This window comes from Dermochelys coriacea, chromosome 7, assembly GCF_009764565.3.
Source record: "Dermochelys coriacea isolate rDerCor1 chromosome 7, rDerCor1.pri.v4, whole genome shotgun sequence".
NCBI classification, from domain to species: Eukaryota; Metazoa; Chordata; order Testudines; family Dermochelyidae; genus Dermochelys; species Dermochelys coriacea.
In genome coordinates, this window is record NC_050074.1 from 54,745,423 (window position 1) to 54,769,183 (window position 23,761).

General features: G+C 49.0%; 1 protein-coding gene across 50 annotated transcripts in view; it reads right to left on the reverse strand.

Annotated features, from left to right (window-relative positions):
- The window catches only part of CAMK2G (calcium/calmodulin dependent protein kinase II gamma), a 170,357-nt gene that overhangs the window by 18,906 nt on the left and 127,690 nt on the right, over positions 1–23,761 (reverse strand). For 26 of the 50 annotated variants that reach the window (XM_043519626.1, XM_043519601.1, XM_043519604.1 and 23 more), the window contains one exon: positions 22,912–22,952. In XM_043519626.1, the coding sequence (XP_043375561.1) occupies positions 22,912–22,952 (41 nt within the window). Of the gene's footprint in view, positions 1–1,906; positions 1,940–22,911; positions 22,953–23,761 lie in introns of all 50 variants that reach the window. The other 24 variants (XM_038411290.2, XM_038411289.2, XM_043519600.1 and 21 more) reach the window with 1 other exon arrangement.

The window sequence follows — 23,761 nt, forward strand, 5'->3', positions numbered from 1 at the left end:
TCCACCCTGCATGGAATACCTGGCTGCCCACCCCGACCCCACTGCTGTCGCAACAGAACTGAAGGAAGAGGTAGTTCTGCACGGCGTATCAAGGTCCCAGCCGTTCGCCAGCTGACTAGATCCACAGCATCATACTTAATTCCTGAATGGAGCCATTATGAAACCAAGAACACAGGAAAATGTGACTGGCATGCTCCACATCTCTGTACCTTGCAGGGAGATGCCTGATCTAGTGACTTCTGCTCATTTGGCCTCTGTGGCCATTTAACCAATTGCTCTTCACTTTCACAGGCAGGCACCCCACATGTGGGCTCAGTAAGCAAACAAGTGAGCCATGTGCATGTACACCCCTGCCCCTCATGGGCACCAAGTATCTTTACAGATTTGTGCAGTACACATGAAGATCTTGACTTTTAAAAGAAGGCGGTCCACATAGAAAAGCATCAGGCCATTGAGAAGAGCTACTTGATATGACCAGTTTTGGCAGAACCACTGGAAGTGCTCTCTGAGTTAGACAACGAGAGACAGACAGACAACACAGAGGGTGCAAGAGAGAAAACAGACCAATGACCATAGCACTAAGGACACACAGGTGCCAGCCAGCTAGAAGAAAGGAAAGCAAACACTGGCCACCTGGGCTTGCCCTGTATTCACTGGTTGTTTCTCCAAGCTTCACAGCCCCAGTGATCCCTGAGACATTGTTTGGTTCTCATTTCCCACCTGCCTTGATGCAACGAGCAGAGGGAGTATAAGGGTAGGTGCTGATGTTGAGCAGAAGAGAAGAGGACAGACAGACACCAAGAACTCCTACCCCTACATTTAATACTTTAGGGATTGAGAGAAGGAGGGGCTGCAGCCCTAGGAGTCAAATTTTGCCATGGGGTATTCCAAGTGTTACTTTGGGATTTATTACTTGTAAAGTTTTAATGTGATTGAGGGAGGGCAGAATTCCCAGGCAGTAACAGAGAAGCCGACTCCTCTGCTCTGGCATCACTCAACATTGCTTGCCATCCTGCCTTAGGAAGCACCTGCTCTGTCTGAGAGGAGGCGAGGGCTGCAACACAGCAGACGACGATACAGTAGATTCCTGCATGTTAGTTACCACCCACATCTCTGAGACAGAGACATGGGCAGTAGCTACTAGGCTGCAGATCGTCCCCCGGAATATGGCACTGGCTGGTTTTCTTTTTGCTCACTTGAGATATCAGTGCATCACCATTTATCCAACATGTTCTAGAGATAGCAAACACATTCGGATGCATGAAGGGGGAATGGATACAGTGGGGAAGGTGTCACTGAGTACTTGATTCATGCTGGGAGATGTAACTGAGATCTGGATAACGGTGTTCTGGATTACAGGGCTGACAAACCTTTTCAATATAGAATTGTAAAAAAAATAAATTAAGGGCAGCTTTGAGTCACCAGGTGGTGCTGTGCCTGCACCTTTTATTTTGTGTGCCTGGGAGCTCCATGAGAGGCCTCTGCCATATCAAGGGCAACTCCTATTCATTCACTGCAGACTACCACCACTTGCTCTTCTTTTGGCACTTCTACAGCAGAACGACAAGCCCATGTTCAGACAAGACCCAGCTCTGCTTTGCCAAGACCCACCGGGGAGATGATGACTTCATTTGTTTCTCCTTTGGATCAGCCACCAATGGCAGGATATATTAAACTGCATTTTAAGTAGCCAGTTTTCTGTACATAATAGAAGCTGGTGACTGGCCAGCTCCTGACCAATCACGTGGCCTTTTCTGTGAGGACATGGACCTTTAAAGTGCAAGATGACTTTCCCCCCACAACCCCCACACAGACATGCTATGTAGGGTGATGAGCATAAGCTGAGCGTGCATGGCATGAGAATGGTGGACGCACAGATCACAGGCAGCTTACGGGAGGTGCTCACCATCAAATGCACACTGGAGCTCGACTTCCTTTTCTGGACACACCATTGAGAGAGGGGGGAAAAAGAAGGAAGAGAGGCGATGAGAAGAAAAGCACAGAAACTATTCACATGTTAGTGCCACCAACACTCCCCTGGGGCAGAAAGGAGAAGCAGAAGAAATGCAGACTCACTGAAAGGGTGCAAAGTACAGGCCGTGTTAACAAAGAACACCCCGCCACACATGGGAGGGGAGGGACGGGACCAGGGAGAAGATACCCAACATGTGCAGAGATGGGGGGGAGGAAGTAGGCACCCACATGCACAGAGCTGGAGGAGGGGAATGTTCACATGCAGAGGGTGCCTGCAGATGCACCCAGACTGGGGATGAGGGAGAAGCACCGCTTCCCACAGAGAAGGGACCGCCCCCATGCATGCAGATGACAGGGAGGGGTGCCAAGCACTCAGAGGGCAGGAAAAGGAATGCACGTGGGAGGGCATGGGGCACCTCCGGGTGCAGAGAACAGGGAAGGGTTCCCCATGCATACAGACAGGGGAAGCAAAAGGCACTCCCAAACAGAAAGGGGAAGGGGCAGGGGAGTTGATACACACCGCCAGGCAGAGACGGGCCCCCACACTCAGGGTTTGTCTGTACTACAAACAAGGTGTGTCTAACTTGGGTCAGCTAACCCAAGTTAAAATAGCACTGAAGGCATGGCAACTCTGCTTTTACCTTGCGTGAGCAGCTTAAACTCAGGCTATGGGGGAGCCTGGGGGCAAACCCTCCCTGTACTGGCACTGGAGCTAACCCCCAGGGGTCAGCTAAATCATTCAATACCCACCCCTTCACAGGGTGACACCCCTCCCCCCCGCAAGCTGGTGTTCAGAGAGCCTCTCACACACAGAAGTGGGGTAAGGGGGCACAAAGGGCCTTGGTCCTCGAAGACATCTCTCCCCCTGTTTTGTTAGCTTATGGGTCCCCATCTGGCCTGGGCATGAAACCAACCTTAATCCATTGCTCTGCCAGTTCTCTCACACATGTACAGAGGAAGTCATACAGACAGTGTCATTCAGAGAAATAGATGCTCCCCCCAACACACACACAGCTCCAGATGCATTCTCAGACACTCAGCATGGTTTGGGACCAGGCAGGCAGGGTATGAACAACTGCAAAATGGAAATCTATTTTCTGCCTCATTCTGAGCCTGTATGAGAGAGTTTGGGGCTCTTGAGTAGTTGCAGACCTTCTCACCATGTGGCCCACCATGCACCCATCTTCACAGAGGCAGCAGGGACTGGCCCTCATCCGGCCTATGTTCCAGAGCTTCCCCAGGGAATGTTAGCATCTCCACAAGCTTTTCTGAAACTTGCAGGGCCACCCAAAGGGCTGCAATTAATGATCTCAATGAAGATATAACCCACAGGGAAGAGCACTCAAAGGACCATTTTTGAATACCCACACACCACATTATGGGCTTCAGAATAGGGATCGTCCTTCGGCTAAGTCAGCCAGCCAAATCCAGTCTCCTTTTAGGCCAAGTAAGAGCAAAGCGATGGGCTGGGTTGGAAAGCCAGCAGCAATGACCTAAGCATCATCGTGGAACATGACAGTGAACCCTGGGGCGACCAGAACCAAGAACACTGGCAACCTCTTCTCCTTCCCCCAGGGACAGATCTGTTTGTATTCTGTCACAGCTCCACTGGAGCCAATGGAGCCATGACCATTTACCCCAGCCAAGGAACCACCCCTCAAACTTTAGGCTTCACCATCTTCTACAAATCTATGGAAGCATATGACAGACAGAACACAGTCTGAAGTATGGGCTGGATGAATGCACTATAAGGTGGGTAGAAAGCTGGCTAGATTGTCGGGCTCAACGGGTAGTGATCAATGGCTCCATGTCTAGTTGGCAGCCGGTGTCAAGTGGAGTGCCCCAGGGGTCGGTCCTGGGGCCCGTTTTGTTCAATATCTTCATAAATGATCTGGAGGATGGTGTGGATTGCACTCTCAGCAAATTTGCGGATGATACTAAACTGGGAGGAGTGGTAGATACGCTGGAGGGGAGGGATAGGATACAGAAGGACCTAGACAAATTGGAAGATTGGGCCAAAAGAAATCTAATGAGGTTCAATAAGGATAAGTGCAGGGTCCTGCACTTAGGATGGAAGAATCCAATGCACCGCTACAGACTAGGGACCGAATGGCTCGGCAGCAGTTCTGCGGAAAAGGACCGAGGGGTGACAGTGGACGAGAAGCTGGATATGAGTCAGCAGTGTGCCCTTGTTGCCAAGAAGGCCAATGGCATTTTGGGATGTATAAGTAGGGGCATAGCGAGCAGATCGAGGGACGTGATCGTTCCCCTCTATTCGACACTGGTGAGGCCTCATCTGGAGTACTGTGTCCAGTTTTGGGCCCCACACTACAAGAAGGATGTGGATAAATTGGAAAGAGTACAGCGAAGGGCAACAAAAATGATTAGGGGTCTAGAGCACATGACTTATGAGGAGAGGCTGAGGGAGCTGGGATTGTTTAGTCTGCAGAAGAGAAGAATGAGGGGGGATTTGATAGCTGCTTTCAACTACCTGAAAGGGGGTTTCAAAGAGGATGGCTCTAGACTGTTCTCAATGGTGGCAGATGACAGAACGAGGAGTAATGGTCTCAAGTTGCAATGGGGGAGGTTTAGGTTGGATATTAGGAAAAACTTTTTCACTAAGAGGGTGGTGAAACACTGGAATGCGTTACCTAGGGAGGTGGTAGAATCTCCTTCCTTAGAGGTTTTTAAGGTCAGGCTTGACAAAGCCCTGGCTAGGATGATTTAACTGGGACTTGGTCCTGCTTTGAGCAGGGGGTTGGACTAGATGACCTTCTGGGGTCCCTTCCAACCCTGATATTCTATGATTCTATGATTCTATGATCTGCACCCATATGCTACAGGGAAGCTTCTCCATGGGGGGGGAGGGGGGAAAATCAATCTCATTCTGAGCTTTGATACATTTCCAATAAGAAGAAAAAAAGGGGGGTGGGGAGCAGAGACACGAGATGAGACATACCGATCTTTCAGGGCAGTTTATATTCGATTCCCATCTATACAGCATCATCAAGAGCACTGGCATAACCGACTTAAATAACTAGCTTGTGAAAATGGTTAGCTAAGAAACGGTTGTCTGTCAGATCTCAGTATCAATGCAGGGTCCAACCAAGTAATACAAAAGATACAAAAACAACCACCCTCTACCTTTCTCTCCAGGAATTACACAGGGAAGAGGAAATCTCAAGCTCTCTGAAGATTTGAATGTTAACCCACTAATCAAAGTACAGCTTAAATTCAAACACCATTAACTGAACAGGAAGGACTCTGGAAGTTTTGGACACCACATAATCCCCACCCCATATAACAGGAAAAATATACCAGATAAACAATAAGAAGTGGATGAACAGATTTTAAACACACACAAAAAAGGTAGGGAAACTAATTAAAATCTGCGAGTAGTGATTGTAATCTATTGGGGATTGATTTATTGTGTCTCGTCTAGACGCAATAAATTGATCCCTGAATGTGCTCCCCATCAACTCCGTAACTCCAGCTCGCGAGAGACGGAAGCGGAGTTGACAGGGGAGCGGTAGCGGTAGACTCGCCACCGTCCTCATGGCCAGGTAAGTCGACTTAAGATACGCCGACTTCAGCTATGCTATCTGCGTAGCTGAAGTTGCGTATCTTAGGTCGACCCCATCCCCAGTGTAGACCAGGGCTAAGACTGTTCCACAAGACAGACCTAGGCATATCTTACGACTAGATACTACATGATTAATCAGTGCTCAAAACCAAACAAACCAAAAAAAAAGCATCCATGTCAAAATATACTTGAGATAGTGACAGAACTTGATAATACTGTCTGGCACTCATGGAGAGAAATGCAGCCCATCACAGCCACAGCAAATTGCCCTAGTGCAATAAAGCACTTCAAGCAGTGCCAGAATGATATCTAAACCCAAAACCACTCATTCTCCATTTACAGGCACTTCCAGAGGGCCCCTTGCAGTAGTATTAGCACACACAAACCATAATGGTAGATAGTGCTCTCCATGGAAGTTAACTTATCTATCAAATTGCTCTTAAAACAACCAAATAACCGCTCCAGAAATGATAAAATACTTGCAGTCTCCAATAGAGGAAAGCTTGCAGCTCATAGCAAATTCTATATTTAAATATCCCGACCATCTAATCTAAAGGTATCGATTAGAACAACCTTCCAATGGTAAATAGTGAAGTTACTAGAGGAAGAGCACCTGTATATTAACAGACAATACAAAGCAGGGAGAGATTCCTTGTTCAACAGCTAAAGGTGCTTTTTTTTTTTTTTTTTTCCTCTGTCGTTAAACAAAAGAAAGTGCGTTTCCAGATGCTGGAAATATGCCTCTGAGCCAGTGATGATGGAAACAGATCTCATTGTATTTACTATTTTCCTGACCATGTGATTATTCTTATGAGGCAACATCACGTCCTAAGACTGCCATAAAGTATCCCCAAATCTCTTTTCCTAACTCCAGAGATCACAGTCAGGATCAGGGCCCCTTTGTACTAGGCGCCGTGCATCAGATAATCCTTGTCCCAAAGACCTTAACATCTAATACGACAAATAGCCAGCAGCAGGAGGAGCAGGATACAACCTACAGCAAACTGGCCATGGGGATGGTAGGTGCTAAGCTTGTTAGGTAACGCCTTTCTACAAAACAGAGGGATTTATCAGCCATACACAGCAGTGCCTTTACCAAGTCTTGGGCTGGTCAATTCCTTATCGGATTTCCAGGAGAAGCGAGTATTGAGAGCCACCTGAAGGAGGGGGCTCTGGCCTTACAGCCCTGTTGAAAGGCAGGCTGTTCTATGAACAAAGGAATATGTGAGGAAGCAGACAGTGGCCAGCCAAGTCGAGAATCAGTGGTGGACTAGAGGATGCCAGGGGCAGGCAATGGGATAAGGGAGAAGACTGAATAAGTAGGGAGGGGAAGAAACGTGAAGGGCCTTGAAGAGCAGAACAATAAGCTCGACCTTTACATGGTGAAAACTAGAAACGATGGGGGGATTCAGAAGGAGAGGATGTGGTCAGACTTGGAGAGAGGAGGATCTTAGTAGCTGCCTTTTGACCTGATGTGTTGGCATGGTCCACGCTAGAAAAGATTTACTAGTACAAAGCTATACCGGGAAACTCTCCTAGCAGAGTGGCAGTTTATATCAACAAAAGATTGCTTTTGCCAGCACAGCTTTTATACAGGTTCCCTGAACAAAAACTATATCAGCAAAAGCACTTTTTACATTAGGGATTTGGCTGATATAAAAATGTCAAAAAAAAAAATCACACCTAACAGACATTACTATCCATCAGAAGTCTGACATGTTTGCCTAGCTTTAGGTGAGCTGAGAGTTTTCAATGGGAGGATGAAAGGTAAGGGGGCCCAGTTGGCCACTGCCTTATCCCTTGTATCAACACTTGCAGCGAGAGCACAATACAGGTTATGACTGGAGTAGAAAAATGGTCTTGTGGAAGGACACAGGACTTAGGAGATCTGGGCTCTATACCAAGCAGAGGGACTTATGGAAATGGTTTACCCCATGTGTTTGATGAGTTGGGGATGAGGCGGTGGTGGGGCCAAGGGTTGGCCTTTGGGAATAGGAGAGAGAGATGATTAGGAACACTTGTATTTGATGGGAAGGAGAAGTTTGGGAGGAAAAACAAGCAGCTACCCATGAAAGGAGAGCAGAATATCTACATTGGGATTGGAGTGCAGAATTTTGCCTTAGGTAACCACAAACAAATGAGCAGAAAACACAACACTTCCTTATGAATCATCACCCCCCCCCACCCCCCAGCACAACCAGCAGTAATCTTAGAAATGGCAGGGCAGAAATCATTCTAAACCCCACAGAAAATACAAAGCAGACTAGACAATGCTGCAGGAAGTAAACAGTGACTCAAATCAAGTTAGCAAGAGTGGTTCCTGCTCTGGAGACGCAAACTGGATTCTGGGATCTTAGCACAAGTATTTTACACTGCTTATTGCATTGCAATCATCTGCAGGGAATTTTCTCTCAATGTGAGACTGGAAAGAGCATTCTTGGGTATTAACATGCTTGCTACAAAACCCATCGCTGCACAAAGTGTGGTTATTCTGGGGTTTAAAGGGTAAAGGAATATCATGGCACTGATACTGGGAACAGAGAAGCTCACCAAGCAAGTCACTTCAGCTCTCTATGCCCATTTCCTCCCTCACCCTCCGTCTACCTGTGTCTTTAGACTGGAAGTTATGCGTATATAACGTGCCGGGCAAAGTAGAGCCTTGATTTCAGCTAAGGCCTCTAGGCACTATTGTAATACAAATAAATAAGAAAATGGAGTAACAGTTTCTCCCATTGATGGCTGGAAGCACGTATTCCTGGACGTTGATAACTATTTAATGTGAAAGAAAAGGAGTACTTGTGGCACCTTAGAAACTAACAAATTTATTTGAGCATAAGCTTTCATGAGCTGAGCTGTAGCTCACGAAAGCTTATGCTCAAATAAATTCGTTAGTCTCTAACGTGCCACAAGTCCTCCTTTTCTTTTGCGAATACAGACTAACACGGCTGCTACTCTGAAACCTATTTACTGTGACCGATATAAAGTGTTCTCCGAGATTCTTGTATAAAGCATTTGGGTATCCCAGGGTGAGAGGTTAAGCTGGACTTTGGTTCTTTTTATTTTGTTTCCCTCAACAATCCCTAAATAGCATGGCTTCAACCTCATGCTTTTTTTCCTGGGCTTTCCATGGGATCTTTGGAGGAGGGGGTGGGGAAGGAACAGAGGAGAGTTTGGATCTGCAGCATAAACCTCACCACACCAAATGCTGAAACTTTTAATACTTTCCAGCCCAGTTCTCTCTTAAGCTATGTACACACACCTGCCATTGATGACAGTGGAAGATGTGCATGTGAGAGATATGAATGATGGTGTGGCGAGTTTGCGATGGGTGCAGTATGCACGAGTGGCAGAGCCATGAATAAAATTATGTAGCTCATTCTGAGCATTGCTGAAACCTCCAGCACCCACCATCATCCCATATATGCTGTGTGCGACAGAGAAACTGTTTTCAGACTGGTTGAGCGTGTTCATTAAAAGTTACTGGGACCATTTTTTGGTATGTCCCACCCAGAAAGCAAGGTGCTTGTTACCATGAAACCAAATGCAAAGAGCTCAGAGGCAAAAAATATATAAATAATACATTTTAAACTGCTAAAATACCTAAAATAACACTTCTGCCCATAAAAATGTAATGAGTGTGTAATCAGGTCTCCCAGGGCCCTCTAGGGCTAGGAATGAGTGCTGGACCACGACAAATCAATGGGACTTCCCTTGCTAAATGGGGAATGCTACTGTTTGTAACCATGGGCAGTGACATGATCAACTTTAAAACTGTGATGTATTTATGTAGACAAAGATCATCGCTGATGCAAGAGAGAATCAGGACTATCCTTGGTCTGAGCCCAGTGGGTTTTTTGGGGGGGAGGGGGCGCGGCAGGGATTCTGTACGAGAAGGGAGAAAAAAAGATGCATTAGTGCGGCAGGTAGATTTAAAAACAGCAGCTGTTTGAGATGTTCTAACAAGCCCTGGGGAGATGCAATCCAATGGTTGACGGAGGGCAGGTGAGACAGTCGAAACTACACGATCCATTTATATTACATGGTGCTGCTATTTATTACACTGATATTACCCTGTAACCAGGTGGTCACTCCTTTCAAGGGTTTGGGAGCAGCCAGCCCTGTTCTGGAGAGGTGGCCAGCAGGGAGGTGCTGGGAATCAGCTAACCCAGCTGGGCAGCAGCCAGTGACTGGGTCTGAGTCCCAGCTGGAGAATATAAATGAGGGCCCAGCTCCATGAAGGAGCTTGGGGCAGGAGAGGTCTGAAAGTACACTCTCTGGGGCCTTCTGCAAATCCCGTTCGGCTGGGGGGAGGACTTTAGCTACCAGAGGGCTTTATAATCTAAGGTCTTGTCTGCACTAGAGTTTTGTCGACAAAAGTTAGGCCGCTTTAATTAAACTGCTGTTGCATGTCCACACTAGCTCCTTGTGTCGGCAGAGCGCATCCACACTAACAGCTCTTGCATTGACACAGAGAGCTGTGCACTGTGGGTAGCTATCCCACTTTGCAACTGGCCGCAGGGTGCTTTGGGAAGGGTTTGCAATGCTTCATGGGGCAGGTAGAGTGTCACTTGATGCAGGTTTCTCAATCAAATCGTTCCATGGGCATCCTATTAGATTGCCAGCTGCTTTTCAACTGAAGTGTGGGGGACGAAGGGGGAGAGTATGTGTGAGACATGGAGTGTGTGTATGTGGGGAGTGTATATGTTAGAGACACAGTGTGTGTTGGGGGAGTGTGTGTGTGTCAACACGCTGTCTATTTAAGTTCAGACAGCCACCTGAGCAACCAATTCTGAGATGGGGGAGTGGGGGACACCCACATCAGCCCCTGGCTTTGCACAGCAGTCTTTCTCCCCTCCCGCCCAGCAGCAGAAGCCCATTCTGCCTGCCTGTCGCTGTGTGCCCAGGAGAGCAGGTTCCACGTTAATGGTTCTCTGCTTCCCTCTGAATTCTCCCACAGCATCATTTCACATAAGGTTCGATCAGTGCAAGTTCCACTTGCTGTGCAACCTCTATTGCCGTTGAAGCCCTGAATTCAGACCCCCCAATCACAACCACAGCACACAAAAAGAGGCAAAGAGTGCATCGACATAGCTGAAATGTAAAAAGTTCTTTGCCCTTGTCCTCAGTTTTACTAAAGCAGCAAAACGTGGGGCATGGTGCATCTTATGGCCACCGACACTACTATGCTTGAAGTTGTGGATAGGAGCTATGTAACCCATCTGAAACTTTACAAGCTTTATTTCAATGTGGCAAGCACCATTTGCCATTTATTTCTATTGCCCTTGTGGAATCCTGAAGGTGCCTGGTGATGGCCAATGTCACAGCTCTAAATTCTGCTGGCCGACCAATGCCCCAGCGATAAAGTGCCTGCCTTGACAGGAGTTCAAATCCTGTTCAAGTTGTTTAATAATGGAGGGTAGATTGAAATATCACATCGCTTTGCTCAGCCAGATCTTGCTTTTGCTCAGTGACCTAAAACAGAGTACATTAGTTCTGTGCTAATGGCCTCACTGTACATTTCACAAAGATGCATGTGGAGGTTTGTTGCTAATCTGGAGGAGTCTGGTCACTGCAAACTGGAAGCCAGGGGAAAAACAGAGATTTTCTCTCTCACTTAATAAAAGAGAAAATTATACATTCCCAAGGAATCCAGTGGCAAAGGCTTCCCAATGGGGGGAAACATGAGGGCAACATCATTCTGGGGAAGTGTGAGAAGCAGCCTAAAAGTGGGACATTCAGGCACCAGACTAGGTACCCCAAACTTGGCCAAGTAACCACGTGAAACAAAGTACTCTGCCTGTTCACACCTGTTCTAAACCTGCATCTGATGTGCCAGACTCAGCAATGCTCATCTGAAACTTGTCTCTTTTAGAGGAAGGGGAGGCATGGGAGGGACACCCCAAAGCTAACAGGATATTTAAGGGGAGAGGGACATGGGAGGGACACCACAAAGCAGACAGGATATTTAGATAGTAAAGAGGACAGAGCTGAAGTTGAGCTATCACAATAGGGGACTGAATGATAAACAGTCAGTTACCAGGATCCAGGAACAGAACCTTTATGCATTCCTGTCTACAGCTCAGATCAGAAATGGGCAAGGATGGCCAACCCAGAGACTAAAATTAAAAACCACACTAAGCAGCAGCAGGAGAGGCAAGCAGAGCGACAATGGAACCCATCTTTAGGCTGGTGGATGTAAAAACATTAAAAGTCCCATCAGCGGTGCTGCCCAGTTAAGGCAGGCTTGTGTCTACCAGCTCTGACACCATGCTGTGCCCCAGAAGTGGCCAGCAGCAGGTCCAGCTTCTAGGAGGGAGGGCCACGGGGGCTCCGTGTGCTGCCGTGTGTGTGTGTGTCCCCGTCCTGGCAGCTTCCGGGGCGCAGTGTAGTCCATGGTGCCAGTCTCTGCACCCTGGCTGTGCCACTGACCGAGAGTCGCTGGAGGTAAGTCTGTACCTCACCCCGTGCCCCAATCCCCAGCCTTAAGCCCCCTGAAACCTGGAACCCCTTCCTGCTGCCCAAACTCCTCATCCCTGGTCACATCCCACAGCCTGCACCCCCAGCCCAGACTCCCTCCTGGGCCCTCACCCCCTGCCCCAGCCCTGAGCCCCTTCCCACACCCTGAACCCCTCATTCCTGGCCCCAACCTGCAGCCTTCACCCCACACTCCAACCCTCTGGCCCAGCCTTGAGACCCTCCAGTACCCCGAGCCCCTCATCCCCAGCTCTGTTGGGTCGCAGGCTTCAACAGAGTCTTTCTTCAACTGGGTCCCCAGAAAAAAGTTTGAAAACCACTGATCTAGAAGACAGAAGAGTATAGAATGAGAAGGCGCCAGCTGCTGGTCAATCAATATAGCAGCACTGAGGTGACCCAAGAAGAAGCCTCCACTAAGACCAAGATGAGGATGGCATGTGAAGGGAAGATAGGTTAAATCTTTCATGTCAGAGGTCTCTGAAACGGTGCAACTGCGTGGCAATCAGATATGCCAACCCAGCTCCGAGGGCAGGACACAGAGGCAATGTAGCCTCACTCAGCCAGCCTGTTAACTGAAGGGAAGAGCCACTGCAGTCATGGACACCACTGGAAGACAGAGAGAGAAGCAACAAAACCCCTAGGATGGAGAAGAATGTTCACACCTAGGTAACATGGGAGAGGGAGAGATCTGCCCCTAACCAGAGTGCCTCCAACTACAGCATCGAGTAAGAAGTTATATGGGTTGGTCAATGGAAAGGCTTCCATGCTATTTAGCATTAGACCCACACAAAATACATTACCAAGCAAAAATATTTGTTTATCTATCTCTCTCTTTAGCCAGTTTTAGAATTAAGGGAAGCAAGGAACGGAAAGCACCAGCTAGAGCCAGACAGCCTTTGGGAAAGGGCTGTGAAGGCTCCAACAGCTCTCTAGATGCCCTTCAATCTTGCCTTAGAGCTCCCACTGTAATCTCAGTCTTGCCCCTTCTGTGCAGTGCACTGCTCTGCTCCCTCAGTTCTGACCCCCTCCCTACTACTGGGCTGCTAAGCTTCCTTCAGAGCTAAGAGAATGCATCTTAGCTTTGTTTCTGTTGAAGAGAATGGAGTGTGCTGGTGTTTGGGAGGAGAGAATTCACATGTGGCCATTTGCTTACAGTCCGCAGATATGACACAGTGGCAGAAAGGAGGCTACCTGTTTTCTGTGCATACAGAGCATTCTGTTCAAGAGAACAAACGCCCCTCCTGCACATTCCAGGGGCTTCCTTCTCTGCCTTCCCACACAAGCTCATTTGAACTTTAGGGGTTACAGTTATTCTGCAGGGCTGATGAATCCTCCATAGTTGTCAAAGGTGAATCCAGCTTTATTCTTTTCAGGGAAAAAGGTACCCAACACCTCCGGGGACCTGCTCAGCATGTACATTTCACGGAGGAGTAAAATCTCTTCCAAATATAGGTCTCCTCCCTACCACAATGCCTCCAAGCAAAAGGCTGCATGTCAAAGACTGCACTTCTGCAAGGGTTTGATCTAGAGTAATAATATTCACCCACCGTCCCCAGGGAGCCTGGGGGATACTAAAAGGTCTCTGAGGACAGCACGATTTCACGAGCCTGGAAGATTCCAATAAGACGTGCAGTTATGTGATCTGCTTCTTTTTCAGCTTTTTCTTTGAGCTGCTGGGAGACGCTGAAGCAGATACCTGCTGTTCCTAAGTCCACAGCCTTCCAGGACCAGACCTGCCTCCTCCGTTTTGCTATGATGTTTTACACAGCAACCAGTGAGACACTCCTCAGGCTAGTAACCAGCCTCCTTGCATCACTGAACAAGAAGAGCTGGAGCAGAGACATGTGTCTGGTAACAGAAGCAAGAGCCTGTGTTCAGACAGGGAGACTCCCACGTGGAGACATTTCATAAGCAACAAGGAGTCTGGTAGCACCTTAAAGACTAACAGATTTATTTGGCCATAAGCTTTTGTGGGTAAAAACACCACTTCTTCAGATGCATGCATGCAACTGAAGAAGTGGTGTTTTACCCGTGAAAGCTCATGGCCAAATATATCTGTTAGTCTTTAAGGTGCCACCAGACTCCTCGTTGTTTTTATGGATATAGACTAACACGGCTAACCCGATACTTGATTTCATAAGCATGCGCTCTAGAGGAAAGACTTACACATTTCATGGTCTTTTTGGATGGGGGGAAAGAAGCCTAGTATTTCACTCAAATCTCATCAGGGAGGACACTCCCAGCCACCGAAATGCTGCATTACACCAGAGGACCTACTACAGCAACACCAAAAATAAATGCATCTCCAATCCTCACCAGCCTGCTCTGGGTAATTGCACCTTTTTGCCATGGAGCCTTCCAGGGCCAAGCCTCATCACTACCTCAGTAAGGCTCAGTCAGTAGGAGAGAACAGGATTATTGCCTCAGCATGCATGGCATAAAACCCCCAGCAGGAGGAGAACAAAAAACAGTCACAGGGTAAAACAAGGAAGGAAATTGTTCCCGTTACAGAGCAGCATCGGAACATAGCAGCAGGCATACTGGGTTGGACCAATGGTCCATCTAGCCCAGTGTCCTGTCTGTCGACAGCAGCAGGTGCCTAGTGCCCCAGAGGGAATGAATAGAACAGGCAATTATCGAGTGATCCATTCTGTCGTCCACTCCCAGCTTCTAGTAATCAGAGGCTGAGGACACCCAGAGTATGGGGTTCCTTCCCCGCCCATCCTGGCTAACAGGCATTGGTGGACCTATCCTCCAGGAATGTCTCTAGTTCTTTTTTGAACCGCATTTTAGTTTTGGCCTTCACAACATCCCCTGACAATGAGTTCCACAAGTTGTCTGTGCATTGTGTGAAGTAGTAATGCATGCAGTATTCAAGGTGTGGGTGTACCATGGATTTATATAAAATGGTTACCTACCTTTCGTCACTGTTGTTCTTCAAGATGTGTTGCTCATGTCGATTCCAATCTAGGCGTGTGCGCGCCCAGATGTGCGGCCGAAGATTTTTGCCTTAGCAGTATCTGTAGGGTTGGCAATGGCGTCCTCTTGAGTACCACGCTCACGCGTTAGTATATCAGGTGCCGCAGGCCCTACGCCACCCCAAGTTCCTTCTTGCCAGTAAAGCCGACAGAGGGGCAGGAAGATGGGTAATGGAATCGACAGGAGCAACACATCTCGAAGAACAACAGTTACGCAAGGTAGGTAACGTTTTTCCTTATTCGAGTACTTGCTCATGTCGATTCCATTCTAGGTGACTCACAAGCAGTATCCCTGTAGCAGGCTCAGAATTCACGGTCATGGGGCTTGCAACACTGCTCTGCTAAAGCCAGCATTGTCTTGGGCTTGCTTGGTGAGTGCACAATGAAACAAACGTCTGTATAGACAACCAGGTAGCAGCCCTGCAGATATCCTGAAATGGCACCTGGGCCAGGAAGGTCTGCCTACGAAGCCTGAGCCCTAGTTGAGTGGGCAGTCACAGTCGCCGATGGAGGCACCTTTGCCAGGTCATAGCAGTAACAGATGTAGGCTGTGATCCAGGATGAAATCCTCTGTGCAGACCCTGGGTGACTTCTCATCCTGTCTGCCACTTCAACCAACAATTGCGTTGACTTACGAAATGGCTTGATGCTGTCGATGTAGAAAGCAAGCGCCCTCCTGATGTCCAGGGCGTGCAATTTGTGCTCCTCTTCTGATTTGTGAGGCTTCGGAAAGAAGACAGGTAAGTATATTTCTTGGCTGGTATGAAACTGTGAAACCACCTTGGGCAGGAACACTGCATTTACAGCTGGACCTTGTCCTTGTAGACCACTGTATAGGGTGGCTCTGAAGTAAGCACCCTGATCTCAGAGACCATATGGGCACACGTTATTGCAACCAGGAAGGAAACTTTCCAGGAGGAGGAGGAGGAGGAGAAAGGAGCAGGAAACTAGAGGCTCGAAGGGAGGACCCATGAGCCATGACAGCACAAGATTCAGGTCCCAGGGAGGGACCGGATCCCCGGATAGAGACGTTCCAGACCTTTCAAAAATCGGACTGTCATGTCGTGAGCGAAGACCGACTTGCCCTGGAGCGGAGGGTGGAAGGCAGAAATAGCAGCCAAGTGGACTTTGATTGAAGATAGGGACAACCCCTGGAGTTGAGGTGCAAAAGATAGTCCAGGATCACCTGCAGTGAGGCCTACTCAGTCCGGATACCCCGGCCTGAGGCCCAGCACGTGAACCTCTTTGACTTGGCCAAGTAGGTTGCTCTGGTGGAGGGCTCTCTGCTACCCAGCAAAACCTGCTGGACCTGGGCTGAGCATTCTGTTCATCTGCATTTAGCCAGAGAGGCAGCTGCAGTGGGCTGGCCACTGAAAGGTCCATCAGCGTGCTGAACCCGTGCTGCCAAGGCTATGCAGCAGCTGTCAGAATTGCTTTTGCCCTGTCCTGTTTATTCTTCATGAGGACTCTGTGGATTAGTGACACCAGCAGGAAGGCAAACATCACAGCCCCGAGCATGGGAGCAGAAAGACGTCTGACAGGGAGCCCCTGTCCAATCCCCGGAATGAGCAGAACACATGGCATTTCCTGTTCTGATGGGATGCGAACAGGTCCACCTGGGGAGTCCCCCACCTCCGGAAGATAATACTGACCGCCTCTGGGTGGAGCAACCACTTGTGACGAGACGAGAAGGTCCTGCTGACGTGATCTGCTACCACGTTCTTGGCCCCAGGCAGATGTGTGGCCACCAGATGGATGGCATGCCACACACAGAAGCCCCGAAGGTGGAGAGCTTCTTAGCAAAGGGTCACCGCAGTATTGTCTGTCAGAACCTGCACTACCTTGCCCTTCACATAGGGCAGGAAAGCCTAGCAGGCCTGGCAAACTGCTTTGAGCTCCCTGATCGTCCCATGACCAGCGGCCTTGCGTGCTGAGCTCCCAGTGGGCTCCCCAGCCCAGGTCCAAGGCATCGGAAACCAGGGTCAGCAATGGTGCTGGAGTCGCGAAGAGAACTCCCTCCCACACCAATTCGGGGCTCAATCACTAGTCTATGGACTATCAGATGTAAACCGGCACCCTGACCACCCAATCTAGATCGTGTCTGTTGGAGATGTAGACCGACGCCAACCACGCTTGCAGTGGCCAGAGATGGAGGTGGGCTTCCTGGATCAGGTACGTACACGCGACCATGTGGCCTAACAACCACAGGTAGGTGTGAACAGTGGTGAGCAGGTAGTTTTTCCATATGGGAGATCAGGTCCGACATGGCCTGGAAGCATGCCTCTGCAAGGAAGGCTCTGGCTTGCGTGGAGTTGAGAACCGCCCCAATGAATTCTATTCGTTGCTCCAGCCTTAAGGTTGATTTCTTTTAGTTTATGGTCAACAGACCCAGATCCTGGCAGGTGGAACCAACCAGTTCAAGGCTCCTTTGCACCTGTCCCCAAGATCTGCCCTTGATGAGCCAATCGTTGAGATATGGATAGACCTGAACCCCTCAATGCCTGAGGTAAGTAGCTACTGGTACCATACCTTTTGTAAACACCCTCGGGGCAGACAAGAGGCCAAAGGGCAGCCCTGTGAACTGGAAATGGCACCCATCCACCACAAACGGAGGAATCACCTGCGACCTCGGAAGATGGAGATATGGAAATAAAGCATCCTTCAGACAAAGGGTGGTGTATCAGTCTCCCAGATCCAGGGAGGGGATGATGGAGGCTGGAAAGATCATGCAGAACTTCAACTTTTTGAGAGACTTGTTGAGGTGTTGCAGGTCCAGAATGGGTCTTAGAACCCTTTTTCTCTCCTGTCGCAGGGGACCTCCTCCACTGCCCCCAACTACATGAGGTTCTCAACCTCTTGAACAAGGAGCTGTTTGTGAGAAGGGTCCCTGCAGAGGGACAAGGAAGGGGTGGGGAGCAGCCGAGAATTGCAGGGTGTAGCCCCAAGATACAATTTCTAGCACCCAACGGTCCAAGGTGACGTGCGACCAGGCCGAATGGTAGGGGCGAAGATGGTTAAGGAAAGGATGAGGCAGATCCGGAGAGATGACTGTGGCGTCGCCCTGGAGTGCACCCTCAAAACGAGCACTTCTGGCCCTCGTGAGGCTTCGATGGGATGGGCTGTGCAGGGGACTGGGAGGAGGAAGGGCGGTGACAATTAAAACTCGTGACCCTATCCCTTCTCCTTGTAGGCTACTGCTGAGGCTGCCAAGGCCTTGATGGCAGGGGCAACCGGAACTGCTTCCTCGCCGACTGCGGCATATGCAGACCCAGCGAGCAAAGGGTGGCCTGAGTGTCCATCAGTCTGTGCAACTTCATGTCAGTGGTCTGCAAAGAGACCATTCCTATCAAAGGGAAGATCCTGGATCGAGGTCTGCATTTCCTGGGACAAGCCAGTGGTCTGAAGCCAGGAACTGCGCCTCATGACCACCGCCGACGCGACCACCCTAGCTGCCAAATCGGCTGTGTCCCACACCATTTGGATGGTGCACCTTGCAGCTGTCTTACCCTCCTCCTCCAGGGTCCCGAATTCCTGGACCGAGTCCTTGAACTTACAGAGGGAGTCCCATAAGTTGAAATTGTAGTTCTCCAAGAGAGCCTGGGGGTTGACCACCTGGAACTGACGGCTGGCCGTTGAATAAATCTGTCTCCCAAAAATGTCCAGCCTCTTGGCCTCTTTATTCATAGAATCATAGAATCATAGAATATCAGGGTTGGAAGGGACCTCAGGAGATCATCAAGTCCAACCCCATGCTCAAAGCTGTACCAATCTCCCATTTTTGCCTCAGATCCCTAAATGGCCCCCTCAAGAATTGCACTCACAACCCTGGGTTTAGCAGGCCAATGCTCAAACCACTGGGGCTGAGTGGTTTGCCCCCATCTGTCCTTCTCATTGGCTGCCAAGATGACCAGCAAGGCCAAATATTCGAACCCCTTGGCAGGGACAAAATATTTTTTTCTGCCCTCTTGGAAGAAGGAGTTTGCCAAAGGGCTTTTGCTATTTTTAGGACCCCACCATGTACTAGTAATGCAACACGGGTGGGGGTGGAGGTCGAGAGCTTTGGAACAGGGTGTCCCCCTGTTCGGCCATCTCCTCCACTTCCAAGCTCAAGTTCGTAGCCACCCTACGAAGCAGGGCCTGATGTTCTTTAAAATCGTCCGGCGGGCTGGCGTGGGAGGGGCCTGCACACCCTCATCTGGGGACAACGACGACAACTGGGTCACCGGGGAAGGGAAAAAGGGTTTTGGGGTGGGCACTTGCTCCTCTCCTCCAGCCTCCGAATGCGCCTTGTGCACTGAGCTCGGTGCCGCTGGTTGCTGCTCTGAGGTGGTGACCAAGTAATGGACTGACTGAGGCATCAGCACCGCAGGCATGCCCCACGCGCCCCATTATGGGCATTGTGCCAGCCACTAGCCTCGCTGCCCTGATGGCATCACGGAGGTCGACGCAGCCTCAGATGCCCAATTGTGTCGATGCTGTCACGTTAAACTGCTGAATTCCCTTTCTGAACTAGAGGAATCACCTTCCCGTGACCATGGAGGGGACATCGAAGCTTGCGTCTGATGGCTAACCATCGCCACAGGAGACCGGCGTCTCAAGTAGGTGGATTGGGGACAGGGGGATTGGCACCATGACGCAGACCGCTCCCGTGGTCTAGCAGACTGGGATCTGCACCAAGGAGACAGCTGGTGGGAGGATGATTGGTGCTGGCGATATGGTGACCAGTGCCTTCCTCTAGACGACCTGCATCGAGAAGGTGGAGATGGTGAGTGTGGCGCCAGAGATCTAGGTCGTCCTGCAGAAGACAGAGACCTGGAGCATGCAGATGGAGAGTACTGTCTCATCTCTGGAGACTGGCATCATTCGCCCACCCTCTGGGCCGTCTTTACGGCTGGCTTGCCCTCACCAGGAGCCTTTGCCTGTGACCTGTGACACATGCGGTCCTGATAGAGGCCTCTGCTCTCTGGGAGCCGGGAGAGCCTAGAAAGGCATCGGTCCTGCCACCAGTCTGGGTCCCCTACTGTTCCCTGGAGTCAGTGGGAGATCCCTTGGGGGACTAAGGGGCCACATCGGCGTGGGGCGTCCCCATGTGGCTCTGATGTGGGCTGTTGGCCTGAACTGGGTCCTTTACCCTTCTTGCTCGGTGTCAGGGAGTCACCCTCCTTCAACTTCCTCTTAGGCACTGGTGCCAGGGGTGCGCTGTGTACCAAGGTACTTGGGGCAGAGTCTAGCCAGGAAGGCTCAGACACCGGGAGGACAGCAGCCTCCATGAGAAAGATGGTCTCACTTTTTCCGAGTTCTGGGATGAAAGTTCTTACAAGACGTGACTTTTCCTTCACATGTGATTCCCCCAAGCATTTGAGGCAGCTGCTATGGGGGTCATTAACAGGCACAGGCCTACAACTGTTGCAGTCAGAGCAGGGCTTAAAACTACTTACTAACTAACTACTTGTAAACTATTTACAGGGCCTAAGGTGCGAGCCCTTGAGAGGCAAGGGAAAGGCGCTCTGACTAACCATCACGGGCGGTAGGAAGGAACTGGGAGGGCGTAGGGCCGGTAGCGCCTAATATACTGATGCGTGAGCGCGGCACTCAAGAGCATGACCCTACAAATACCGCTAAGGCAAAAATCTCAGATGGCACGCACGTGGGCATGTGCACTCCTAGAATGGAATCGCCATGAGCAACACATCTTGAAGAAGAAAGTGATTATTTTCTAGTTTATTATCTATCCCTTTTCTAATGATTCCCAACATTCTATTCCCTTTTTTGACTGCCGCTGCACATTGAGTGAATGTTTTCAGAGAACTATCCACAATGACTCCAAAATCTTTTTCTTGAGTGGCAACAGCTAATTTAGACCCCATCATTTTGTATGTATGGTTGGGATTATGTTTTCCAATGTGTATTACTTTGCATTTACCAACATCAAATTTCATCTGCCATTTTGTAGCCCAGTCACCCAGTTTTGTGAGATCCCTTTGTAACTCTTCGCAGTCTGCTTTGGACTTAACTATTTTGAGTAGTTTTGTATAGTCTGCAAACTTTGTCACCACAATGTTTACCCCCTTTTCCAGGTCATTTATGAATATGTTGAATAGGACAGGTCCCAGTACAGATCCCTGGTGGACATTGCTGTTTACCTCTCTCCATTCTGAAAAATTACCATTTATTCCTACCTTTTGTTTCCTGTCATTTAACCAACAGGGAAAGTCTGGGGCTTCAACTGAAAGCACAAACCTGGATGAATAAAGTGCTCTCTTCCTGGGAGAGGAAAAGAGTTGCACTTAGCAACAGGCATGGAATTCCTCATTTACTGGACTTTTCTACTCATCCTTTCTCTAAACAGCTGGTTACCAGGTGTAAGTCGCCATCTGGAGTCATGGCCTATGTCCTGGGGAATGGCTTCTTTCTGAACTCCAGAACCGAAGGCTGCACAGTGTAGCCCATAGAGCTAGCGTTAGCATTTATTTTATTCAGCAGTAATGCAAGGAACATACAGGCCTGTGTCTTGTGTGCCAAAACAGACACACACAAATATAGGCTTGAGGTCTATACACTTTGGCACACATGAATGGCCTGATGGTCATCCCTGAGTTTGGGGGAACTGGGAACAGAGTGTATAAGAGGGAGGATTGTCCATAAAACCACCAGCCAGCCACAGGAACATGAGCTAACGTTGGCTTTTGGATATTTTAGGAAGGGAACGTCTGCAGATGTGTTACCACAAGAGTGCCATGGCAACGAACTGACGTATATGATAATAAGTTGAGATCATTAACATCCTAACCTATAGGAGAAGGGCCCCCTAACATTAGTAATGTGAGGAATACAAATAAGGAAGAGGGGAGAAACAACTGAATATGCATTAGACAGAGTGGTGTCAGCGTAACATGTTATAAAAGTTGTATCCCAGCCTGGGGGCAAGAGGAGAGCGAGATACAGCCCTTGGGAGGTGCCAGGATGATGGCCACTGGTGATAATGAGGAAGGTGATGGCTAACATTTCAGTTTGTTCTGCAAGGGATGGCATGAGTAAATGGATGTTCTGATGCATGTTCTGTATTATCTCTATCTACCTTGCTGGGTTAGAGTATTTGTGACTTTGCTACATGTATTAATAAACTATTACAAATACACACAGATTCCTAAAGTGTGAGTGTTGCAGCTGTGCCCTTCGGGGTTCCCAACTGAACAGTAATTCTAACAATACTGGGCCTGATCTTGGGACAAGAACTTGTCAAACCTCAGAGTGATCACTGGAAATTCTTAAGTAACCAACATAATGAATATCAGATTAATAAATCAGGCTACAACACACATAAGGAGAGTGAACTAAGGAAACAGTGATTTCCTTGAACAGGGAGCACAGAGTCCCTGGTCTGTGAGGGTGGAGAAAGCAGTACTGCTTGCCTTCTCGCAACTCAGATGTAACCGACACAGTGAAATGGTTACATTCTGACCCAACAGATCCCCAATGGGTGGAACTCCCCCTCCCCACAACCCCCAGGCCCTGTCAATGGAGCGAAGGGATGAGATGGGGAGATTTCCATGGGTACTGCTGGCCTTTGTCATCCTCTGACAATAGCTTTGCAAAAAAGCAAAATCTTCCCATGCTCAGGAGCCGAACTGCACAGGCCAGGGCTTGTGCCAGACGGGATCAGATCTTTGGTCCCTCCAGCCCAGTGTCCTGCCTCAGGCAACAGCCAGTACCCAAAGCTTAGAGGGAAGGAAATCCTATAACACACCTTGCTAGTTGTATGCTGTGTGGGTAAGAGGTGTGGGGATCTGACCCAGCAGCTCCCTAACAACCCATTCTTCAGAGGACAGCCCCAGTCCTGAGGCAGCTGCCTACTGGTAAATGGATTGAAAAGGAGCGGGGAGGTAGAAAGCTTGGACCTACCTTCACTCCATCCGACTTCTTGTTCAATAGGCTTTTGGTAGCTGCAGAGAAAAAAAACAGGACAAGGTGGTGAGGGTTTGGTTTTAAATCTCTCTTCCCTTCCCTTCCAGATTGCACGAGAATTAAAGAGACAACCCCCTACTAATTTCTCTTGGTAATGAAGAAAGCACAGAGGTCAAACTCTTGTGTCGCTACCCATCACAATCAGATCAAGAGAGGGAAGGTAGCCTGCCCTTTCTATTCAACAGTTAATGTTAAGCCAGCAACTCTCCCACCCTCCATAACCTCACTGAGATCCAGTGTCCAACAGTGCAGAGCTCCCAAGGTGATTTTACTTCAAGTCCTCTACTCTCTCACAGACTCCCCTTCCTCCAAAGATGACAGCCATTACAGAGAAAAAGCTGAAGACATCTGTCAGATTCTAATATCCGGACAGATTTTCCCTCAAGTACAGCCATTTACATAAGGGAGACTTTATTTATGAAGTGGGGGGAGGAGGGTGGGGAGGTGTTGATAATGCAAAGAAATCCTAATCACTGCCAAGATGCAAAATTAGCCAGAGGAATGTCTGGGATAATGGCAAGTAATAAAATGGGATTGAGGACTTTGGTGGGGAAGGAGCGAAGGCAGCGCTGCCAGCTTGTAAAGAGAGTGAAAAAAGAAGAGAAGGGAAAGCTGAATTTCTTCATTGATGGTGATGGAAGCTCTGCCATGCTTGGTCTGAACAACTAGAACTAGAACTGAGAAACCAACAGACAGATGCACACACAGGGAGGAGGAGTATCTGGCAGTGCACGAGAGAGAGAGAGAGTCACACCCCCACAGCGTGTGCGTCTGGCCACGTGCACAT